The following is a 10,599-nucleotide window of genomic DNA, read 5'->3' on the forward strand; positions in this document are numbered from 1 at the left end:
AGAATCTCAACCTCCACCTCCACTCTCCAGAGATGCAAAAAATGTTCAATGCAACACAGAGTATAACCCTGAATGCCGTCAAAATGCTTAAATCGTCAAAGGCAAAAAATTTTGATTATGTAATTGTCTTTTCAAAACTGAAAAAAAGACAGAATTTAGTTTACACCAAACAAGAGTTACTCTTTGGGGGATACTCTCACTATTTCGCAATACCGGATGTAAATTGAAAGGGACAATATACAGTTGAGCCTAAATGTTTTTAATATGCACGCGCATTGAGTGTGCAGTAACTACTAAACTAAAGATTAACCGAACACATAAAATTAGGAAGCCTATCCTTAATAGAACCCTATCACCTATTCAAACTCAAGAATCAGTTAGCTGATAATCATCATTATACAATCATCATTCGATACCCAGTGAAAAAAGATAGAGAAAACCAAAAAATCAACTAATCAAGATACATTTGAAAGGAATCTTGAACATATCAACAACCTTTCCGAGAAATATACCATTTGGATAGGAATATCGTGAATATTCTCCTACATGCTTGCTAGAGATAGTGTATATATTCAAACAAAAAAGTGAAGCAAGAAACGAAAACTCTTCCTATTTGTCCACTCATTCTTACTTTTTCGTGATCTTAACAACTAAAATTGCCAAGGTCACTTCTCTAGTACTTCAAACCAAGGTAAGATGAAACAGTGAGTCATGATGGAAAAATATGTTCTTCATTTATTTCATTGACTAGTAGTAGAATTATCGTTCTGATGAAATTGAGTTGTACGTACTACTATGAGTTATGATTTACTTAGCAGTTTTTTCACTATGATTCTTATTCACTAATCAAGAAACATTCATGAAATGGTTTACAGAAAGCTAGCTATCTATGCACACCATGTGGTTCCTTACGATCTTCTCTGTGCTACTGCAAATTGTTGAGTTTTCAAATGGAGGTGTGACGAGTAATTATGTGAGAAAACCTGAACCATCAGTGGATATGCCGCTTGACCTATTTCCTCCACCTGCTGGACACAATGCACCCGAGCAGGTAAACCATTAGCTGTCTCCATTTAAAATTATTCTTTAATGGGCAAAAAACCTCAGCGGCAATTAAATTATTGGTGAGGTCATGTTTTGACCATCGAACTATTTTTTGTCAATAATTGACCACTAAACAATTTAATCTGTTAACCCGTGACCATTTCATCGTTAATTGCTCTTAAGTTCCCAAATTAGCATTACACGTGACAACGTCCGGGGGGCAATTTTGTTCAGTGAGCTTACTGACCCTAAAAGTCCAATACGGCTAATTTCGGAACAATAAAGAGTTGCTGGACCTTCAGCATCTTCCACCGAGTCACCGGCCGAACCCCAAGTCGCATCCCTCAGTGTTCCTCGCACCGCCGCCAGAGGAACCGCCACCACCCGCCGGAAGGCCACCGTGATGGTCCAAGAAGATGAATCCAAAACTACTTCACACCCTTCCACCATAACTCGCCGTTCAACCAGAGGACTGCCGGTTGCTGCAGCCGGAGGAGACGTCTCCAAATTCCGCTCCGCCTAAGCAAATGAAATAACGCTTGCCTGCTTGCTTCGAAGAAAAGTTGATATCTAATGCTTTCAAGCTGCAAAAGGTGAAGCATCGAAGCAAAGCAAACCAAAATGCCCCAAAATTCCCTAAAAAAGATTCTCGCCACTTATAACTAATCTGATGTACATGAGATATTTGATATATTGTTTGGGAGGGTGTCCTGAAATATTGGAGATTTAATTTTGAGAAGGGAGTCCAAGCTCAAGAGTTCAAGACTCCGACTTTCTCTATTTCTCTCCCATACGGCACTAGCTGTTGCCTGGAACTAGAAGATATGGGCACTTTGAGTACCAGTCCTCTGCTTCCAAAAGACCTAAGGCCTTCTTCACTCTATAGAGAACACCGAAGCTCTGTTCTTGTGTACACAACAAGAAGAAGAAAATCCAAGAGAAGAAAATCCAAGAAAAGCCAATCCTTGAACCCTGTAAGTCTTACCACTATCATGTTCTGGACAAAATTGCCCCGGACATTGCTATGTGTAATTCTAATTTGAGAACTTAAGAGCAATTAACGACGAAATAGTCACAGGTTAACGGATTAAATTATTTAGTGGCCAATTATTGACAAAAATTAGTTCGATGGCCAAAACATGATCCCGCCAATAGTTTAATGGCCGCTAAGGTTTTTTGTCCTTCTTTAATTGGCCCACAACTAAGTCGAACTTAATTTTTGAGATTTTGGTCGAAAAATTACTTGTTTATTATCTAAGCATAGATTTTGGCATAATATTTGTGATTATTGCTATAGCTTAACACTTGTATTTACATCCTTTTTACTGTTGTTCTTTTCTAACTGAAATGTGTCTTTTGGGTAATCTAGGTTCATATAACTCAAGGAGATCTTGAAGGAAGAAGTATGATCATCTCATGGGTGACACCTTTAGAACATCATGGCTCCGTGATTTATTGGGAAGCAGAGGGCACCGATCCAACGAAGCACAAAGTTCACTCAAGAAGCACTGCTTATAAATATTATAATTACACTTCTGGGCACATCCACCATGCCACCATAAAAGGATTGAAGGTGTGCTTTTTTCTATTCTCGGTGTTTAATTAGACGCTACAATTAAATTAGTTAAAATCTAGGACAAGGAAGAAAATTATATATGCTCAATACTATACTCTTTCTTTTCTTTCTTTTTTTTTTAAAATCAAGTTCAATATGGTTTATGATTTTTGTCAATATGTACTTTAAGATCCAAATCAATAAGTAAAATTAAAAATTCCTTGTATTATAGATTTTCATTATATATTTATCATGAATGTTTTCTTGGATACGATATCTTGGAGTGTTCTTTTGGAAAAGTAACAAACTAAATTTGTAACTTTTTGTTTAAATTTGGATTTCATAATTTTCTTCTCAGCTTCAGATTCATGTGAAAATAACACTAATTCCATTTTTTGTTCCTTTGTACAGCATGATACAAAGTACATATATCAACTTGGACTGCACTCGGTCGTTAGGAGATTCTCCTTCACTACTCCACCCAAAGTAGGACCTGATGTTCCTTATACCTTTGGTGTCATAGGTGAGTTCCTGTGGAAGTGCATCTCTTTGTGCGTGTGTGATTTTTCTTTATGTATTATGACAAAATGTGTTTTTTTTTTGATGTGTAGGGGATTTGGGACAAACAGTTGACTCAAATCAAACTTTAGAGCATTATATTGCAAACCCAAAAGGCCAAGCTATGTTGATGGTTGGTGATCTTTCATATGCTGATGACCATCCATTGCATGATAACAGAAGGTGGGATACATGGGGTCGTTTTGTTGAGAAGAGTACAGCATACCAACCATGGATTTGGACTGCAGGGAATCATGAAATTGACTATGCCCCTGAAATTGTAAGACCTTTCTGCACAGTTTTTTTTTTGGGGAGGGGGGGGGGTGCCCTTCAAGATATTATCATGATCTTGTGCAAAGGCCCCTAAGAAATGTCACATAGCGATATTAGATTCTCTTACATATTGTGTTTATTCAGCTTCAAAACTTAATATGCTGATTTGTACATGTTCTTCTTCCTTTTAGGGTGAAACCACTCCTTTCAAGCCATATTTGCATAGATATGAAGTACCATACAAAGCATCCAAGAGTTCATCTCCCCTTTGGTACTCCATCAAACGAGCATCAACTTACATAATTGTCCTTTCTTCTTATTCTGCCTATGGTAAGTATACTTCCTCAATATACAAACTGCCCAAAAAAAAAAAAAAAACTTATGGTAAGTCTACTTCTTATTCTGGATGGGTGACACATATACCAAAAAAATTAGAAAAATTAAATTTGAATATTGATTATGTGTCACTTATCAAAACTCGCTTGTGTGAAAAAAAAAGGAAAAAACTCATAATGTGAACGTTGGAAAAATTACTAGTTATACAAGACCATAGGTGATTTTTACCAATAATTTAGTCACTTTATTTTCCTTCCTTAACGTACCCAATTGGCTTCCTCATATATTGTCACCATATTGAGAAGTAAAGTTCACTGTAACAAGAAAAAGGACTGAGGTTTGTCATTGGTTTTAACTAGGTAAATACACTCCACAATACGATTGGCTTCAGAAGGAGTTCCCAAAGGTTAACAGGAAAGAGACTCCGTGGCTGATTGTTCTGCTTCATTCTCCATGGTATAACAGCAACAACTACCATTACATGGAAGGAGAAAGCATGAGAGTAATGTTCGAATCCTGGTTTGTGGAAAACAAGGTTGACATCGTGTTTGCAGGACATGTTCACTGTTATGAACGCTCGGTAAGTAGGAGCTTCCAATTTTGAATGATTAATCCGTCGATCATTGTATTTTTAAAAGAAAATCAGTCCATTTTTTTATCTACTCCATAAGTTAAATTGCTAAAACTGAAGTTTAAAGAAACTGTGCATCAAGGATATACACTAAATGCCAAATATGTTAACAGTTATATCAGTTTTTAGATTCCTGGTAATTTAGTAGAAATCTTTGTTCTGTCAAATGCCAACTCAACTGAGCAATTCAGAAGTTTGTATAAAAGTACCAAGATTTTTTTATTTTCGAATTCTCTCGATCTACTGTTTTTCTGTTAACTGCTCTCTAATCCATACTAATTATACGACTAGCACTTATTGAAGTGTATAGTTGTAATATCAATGTTTTGTAATGTGTTTCTATTAATCCATACTTGCGGGACTAACACTTTGGATTAATTGTAATGTTATTAAAAAAGAAAAAGAGTAGCAAGTCAAACATAGTCAATATCCCTCTGTAATGAGGCAAACCCCCCTCCAAAATAAAAAAAAATTAATTAATTAATAAAATAAAAGAAGGTCGAAATGCAGATTTTGACAACAAGTGACTTTTCTTTTTTGTTGTTGGTCATGCACAACAGGAGCGAATATCAAATGTGAGGTACAACATTACCGATGGATTGAGCACTCCTATTAAGGATGCTTCTGCTCCGGTCTACATAACCATTGGGGATGGTGGTAATATTGAAGGCATTGCTAACAAGTAAGAGGATCTTTTCAGGCTTTCTAATTTTTCTCATCTTTCTAACAAAATTCCACCCTTTGAATGCATTCATTACCATTCTGACTGAGTGTTTTCGTTTGATTATTTCACCTGATTTGGGACTGATTAAAAAAGAAAAAAGAAAAAAAAACTCAGTTTTTTAATAAGTTAAAGCTTAAATCGATCCAAGAGAAATTTCATTTGATTCCAATTAATCAGTTTTTTTCACAAAATCTGTCGCAACCCATATCGGTATTGTCATAAATACTTATTGTTTCACACTTTGGTTGGTGCAGTTTCATAGATCCACAGCCAAGTTACTCAGCATATCGTGAAGCAAGTTTTGGGCATGCAATTCTTGAAATAAAGAATCGAACTCATGCATACTACACTTGGCATCGAAACCAAGATAATATGCCAGTTGCAGCTGATTCTATGTGGTTCTATAACAGATACTGGTACCCAGAAGAAGAGCAGAGCCCCCATACTTAATTGAATTAAGGGTCCTAGCTTCTTGAGTTTGGTCCTCTAATCAATTTTACTCCATTTACTCTCTTTTTCTTTTACTATTTATCTAGTTCTAGCTTTTGAGAACTTTTTCTTCTTTCTTTTTACTCTCTTTTTCTTTTACTATCTATCTAGCTCTAGCTTTTGAGAACTCGTTCTTTTTCTTTTGACAATTTTGCGTTAGCGATGACAAGGGTTGTAAGTTGTATCTTCTTGCCCAATCTCAATAAAGTTTAGAATAATATTTGGTATTTGTGTTGGAAATGAATTAATACATACATGATGGTATTCCATGGAGAAATAAATTAATACATAATTGCATTAAATTGTAAATCTTGTTTACACACGTCACAAATAAGAATAAGCAAAAGGGATAATTTCATAAACCTCCCTTGACGTTTCAAACTGTGACGATCCCACTTCCCCCTTTGGCAGATCGCCTGCCCAACTCTCTGTGACAGCCCCATTTCCCCCTAAGGCGAACCAAAGGATTCGACGGACGTCTGCCCAACTCTCGCCAGGACTCGTTCGATCTTTTCAAGCAAAATAAGATATAACCTCGAGGATAAGAGAACTAACCATTTCCAAACTAGCACATATACTTACATTCATTTCTATCTCAACCAGTAATATAGGCCCAAATATAACAAAAGTGCTTCGTGCCCAATACATTCAACCCTATTCAAGCGCTAGCGCGAGAACAATAAAAAAATAAAATTTCAAAAACTAGTCCAGGTTAGTCTGCACAAATCTCACGCCCTCGCTCGCATCCCCTGTAAGGAAAACAAAACTAACGGAATGAGCTAAAAGCCCAGTGAGGTTCCATACACATAGTCAAGTAATTGACAAGGACATTAATCATGTAATAACAAGTAATCCAGAAAACATTTACAATATAAAACAATGATAACACACTCATTAAAAGGGTACATGCTCACGTGGAGCCCTTCGTTCATTCATTCCACCAATCATTTCCTTATTCCTTCAGTCATTAAAAATTATATTTGTAAGTGAAAACCCCTCCATTGTTCTTGCCATTCATTCATTCATTTCATTTTCCCCCTACTGGACATTAACCAGTCTCCACCAATCTTCGTGGTCATACTCGAGTATACCAAACATTAACCCAGGATCACCAATCGCCCGACTGAGTCCGCTTCTGGCTCGAGTCGACCGGCAACGAAGGGCAAGGGCCCAGTTCAGCCAAACGGCTTACATTCATGCAAAAGTAGCATTTAATCATTGTAAATTCCACATTCATTTAGGTCGAGTGCGGTAAAGTACACACTCGCCTAGTAAAATTTATTTTTAGAAATCATTGAAAATATTTAACATTTAATCAAATATTCACCAATAGTCACATAGTCACAGCAATCCACATAGTCATAGAAAACATAACGTACAAAGAACACTCGCCTATTTAAGCAAAGTAATGTTCAAAGTTTTCTTCCGGATAATACCCTCAATCACCAAGAAACCCTAAGAGTAACCAAGAAAACACATTATGCTTCACCCATCAAAATTTTAGGTGAATCAAAGAAAATTCGAATACCTACTAGTACAATGTATAAATATGATTTTTGAAGTGAAAAGAGTACATTTGGATCAAAGACCATGAGTAACTAAGAGGTTCCCAAACCCAACACAAAACTATACTCAAAAGGTTTTTAGAAAATTCCATCGGAAAACAAATGAAACAGTGCCACGTCAGAATCTGGCCAGAACCTGGCCGGATATGAAAAATAGTTTTGTTCAATTTTTCGTAAAGCTATTTGTTTGGCTCAAAACTAACACATATGCAAAGAAACAACGTATAACAAGTGTTTTGAGTAAAATCATATGAAAAGAAAGATAAACAAACCCTAAATTCACACCCAAAGCCTCGCTTGATAAAATTAGATTTTGCGGCTGAGAAACCCTATGCAACTTTTCTTTGCTTTGGAAAGGAAATGAGTAAACATTTGAAGTTCAAAACTAGACATTTGCAACTAAGTATCATGTTTAAAACAGTCGTCACATTCACCATGTGAAAATGTATAAGTTCAAGTAAACTTTAACTCATCTAACACCACTAGAGTGGACCTAAGTATGTCTAAGAAAAGTAAGTCCAATGCATCACAAAAATCACATTTCCAATATCACTTTTACTCACTCAAATTACAAGAAAATAAATGGACAATATTTCCCCTTAATTTCTTCACTTTCCACCCTACAATCAAACACCAAATCTAATCTCAAACCAACCACAATTTCACATACAAATCATAGATAAAACACACCTTTCGGCATAACAACCACAACTGAAGCTACACTTATCGGATTGAAACGAATCTTATGGTGTTTCGAAGCCAAGACATCTACCTACATTCCTTATGAAGACCTCCAAAGCCAAATCATGCATTTTCATGGTCAAAAATAGAAATCTCAGAGAAAACAGAAAACTGTCCGTGAAACAAGGCTTGTGGGCAGTTCAGGGTATTTCGGTCATTTCACAAGCTATAGTCTCTGATTGAGCTGAAATTTTATAGACAGTTCTAAAACATTATTTTCTACAACTTTCATGTTTTAACCTAAGCCCAATTCGGCCTCCATCATGGCCGAATGAAACTGGTCAGAACAGGGTAATACAAAAACTTAAAGCTGGAATTGTGCACATAAGCTGAAAAATTTCTTTAGGCAAATGAAACTAATACTAAATCACTAGAATTTTCACATATCAAAGCTAGTAAATCAAGGCCAACCATCAATCATCACATGAGGGCAGGAAATTCTCTAAGAAAACTGAAAATTCCTCAATCATTACTTCAAATCACAATATTCCTCATAAAACTACATATTTCTCATTTCTAAACCACTAATATGCAATTACTAGAAGTAAAGAAGGATTTTCTTGACAATATACCTTATGACCACAAGGAAAAATGGTAGCTTAGACCTTCTTCCTCCAAAATAACTCCACCAAAACCTTTAAACCTCCTTAGTGAGCATTTGTATGGAGTAGTTTCCAATTTGGTTGACTAGAACTCAAGATTCAAGCAAGGTTGGAAGCTAGAAATTGAAGTAGTCTCTCTTGTTTTTTCTCTCTAGAGGGCCGGCCAAGAACAAGGAAAAATGGAAAGAAATTGGTCAAAATTTGATATTTAGTAAAGGTAAGAATTAGGTCAAAGTCCAACTTCCAATCGGTTCGCGACACGTGGCACCTTGAATGTTTTAAACTTATCTTCCTTCTCCCAATGGTTAGTCTATCTAGCTAACCTCTTATCATCTCCTAGCACCTTATAAAATAATATCGCTTTACACAAAAATCACTTAGTCACCAAAATGTTATCGCACTAGCGGGTCCCACGTCTATAATGCACTTCAAATTTAACGTACACTAACTTATACTAGGAAAATGATTTAAAACTGTACTTACTTATAAAATGCATAGAATATTTAATATTTAAAAAGGGCAATATAAAAATGTAGGCAAGGAATAAAATAATGCTTAGAAAATGTGAAAATTTTCGGGTTCTCACACTCTCTCCCCCTTAAGAAATTTCATCATCGAATTTTTTTTTTCCAAAAGGTGATTTAGTATGTAAGTATTGAAATGCCACAAGCCAAATACATACAGTAACAATACAGGGGCAAAACAAGAAGAAATCGTGACATGCCGTTCCACACTCGATTAAAATTTTCCCCCGTCCGATCTCTCACTTCTATTACTATCCGAACTAGACGTCCATAGACCCCTTTGCACTTGCTCTCACCAAACGTTAGCCCATTCCTGCTCTCCACAATAAAGATCGCAAGTCTTTAGTATTGCCCTCAACTCCCGCGTACTCGGGTACAAGAATCCGAGATAATTCACCACTCGAGCTGGCCAGTCCTAAGAGTAAATTATCTACAATCGAGCAACTAAGACTATGCCTTCTCCAACTTCCACTCTCACATTCTCTCCCCTGTAAGGAAAACAAATTAATGGAATGAGTTTTCACCTAGTGAGGTTCCAGGAAAACATGCAAGTAAACTAGCAGGAATGATACAATTCACATAATTTCAAGAAGCAGGTCATGTCCAGATAGATCATAACATAATATGCAGTAAAGCAAGTAATCAGATAGATCATGCAATAATGTACAGTAAAGAACACATTCATATCCAAGGATATAGTCTGCTTTTAGAAGCAGGTTTCACAGCAGCTTGTCTGGGATCCGTTGACACTCCGTCAACCATGGAATTATAATGTCTGTAGATCATCACCAAACACCAATCTCTGTCCACCGATCATCCCTCTACCGGGCCCGAACGCCAATCAAGTATTCAAGATTCGTCAATCTCCTCAACCAAACCCTTGCCGATTCGATTCGATTCGATCAACTAGCCATGGGTTGGGCTTACAGCCCCAAATATTCAAGTATTCATGATCTGAGTTTAAAGCTCCAAGTATTCAAGTATTCACGAGTGAAGTCGTTGGCTGTCACCCAACGCCCACTCAAGTAATGATTGGAGCCATTAGCTGTCAGCTACCGCTCCGTATCAAGCATGTCACGAGTTCAAGTCATGAGTAAACAGGTTAGAAAATTCTTACAGCTTACTCGACTGCTCTAAAGCTGGTCTCAAGTAAGAGTTCCAATGAACGGCCCAGTTCAACCGTTACTAGCTTACATTTACGCATATGCATGAGCAACTCAAGACTGTCTAGCTTACCCGACGTCTTGGATAAGGGTACCAGCAAAGAGCCCAGCTCAGCCGCTGCAAGGAGACATACAGCAGGCCTACAATCATGCACATGTACATGCAAGTCCACATGCAGCATCATGTAATTCATTTTACAATGTTCGAGTGCGATAAAGTACACACTCGCTTATGAAATAACAATTCGGAATCCCTAACAATTTCTAGCAACAAGTCATATTTGATCAAGTAACATGAAACATATAGTTGGAACACTCACCAATTGATCATAATATTTCCACTTCAAATGTGAGGACCTGAAAATTGCTTTAACTTTTCTCCTACTTTTGAAAT

General features: G+C 36.7%; 1 protein-coding gene across 1 annotated transcript; it reads left to right on the top strand.

Annotated features, from left to right (window-relative positions):
• The first annotated feature begins 985 nt into the window (after nucleotides 1-985).
• LOC113750098 (purple acid phosphatase 25-like) lies at nucleotides 986-5,613 on the top strand. The gene is made up of 8 exons (XM_027294033.1): nucleotides 986-1,051; nucleotides 2,414-2,617; nucleotides 3,011-3,122; nucleotides 3,211-3,437; nucleotides 3,622-3,760; nucleotides 4,126-4,346; nucleotides 4,958-5,079; nucleotides 5,376-5,613. Exons 1-8 carry the CDS (start codon nucleotides 1,001-1,003, stop codon nucleotides 5,569-5,571), a joined length of 1,272 nt encoding a protein of 423 aa, XP_027149834.1. The 5' UTR covers nucleotides 986-1,000; the 3' UTR covers nucleotides 5,572-5,613.
• Nucleotides 5,614-10,599: the final 4,986 nt, after the last annotated feature.

Source organism: Coffea eugenioides, chromosome 10 (genome assembly GCF_003713205.1).
Source record: "Coffea eugenioides isolate CCC68of chromosome 10, Ceug_1.0, whole genome shotgun sequence".
NCBI classification, from domain to species: domain Eukaryota; kingdom Viridiplantae; phylum Streptophyta; class Magnoliopsida; order Gentianales; family Rubiaceae; genus Coffea; species Coffea eugenioides.

What these genes read in the sequence shown, in the direction of transcription:
- LOC113750098 (XM_027294033.1), top strand. Translation starts at nt 1,001, where the DNA reads ATGCCGCTTGACCTATTTCCTCCACCTGCTGGACACAATGCACCCGAG. An exon ending in GACACAATGCACCCGAGCAG is followed by an intron (nt 1,052 to 2,413) that starts GTAAACCATTAG and finishes TGGGTAATCTAG; the next exon opens with GTTCATATAACTCAAGGAGA. An exon ending in TTCACTGTTATGAACGCTCG is followed by an intron (nt 4,347 to 4,957) that starts GTAAGTAGGAGC and finishes CATGCACAACAG; the next exon opens with GAGCGAATATCAAATGTGAG.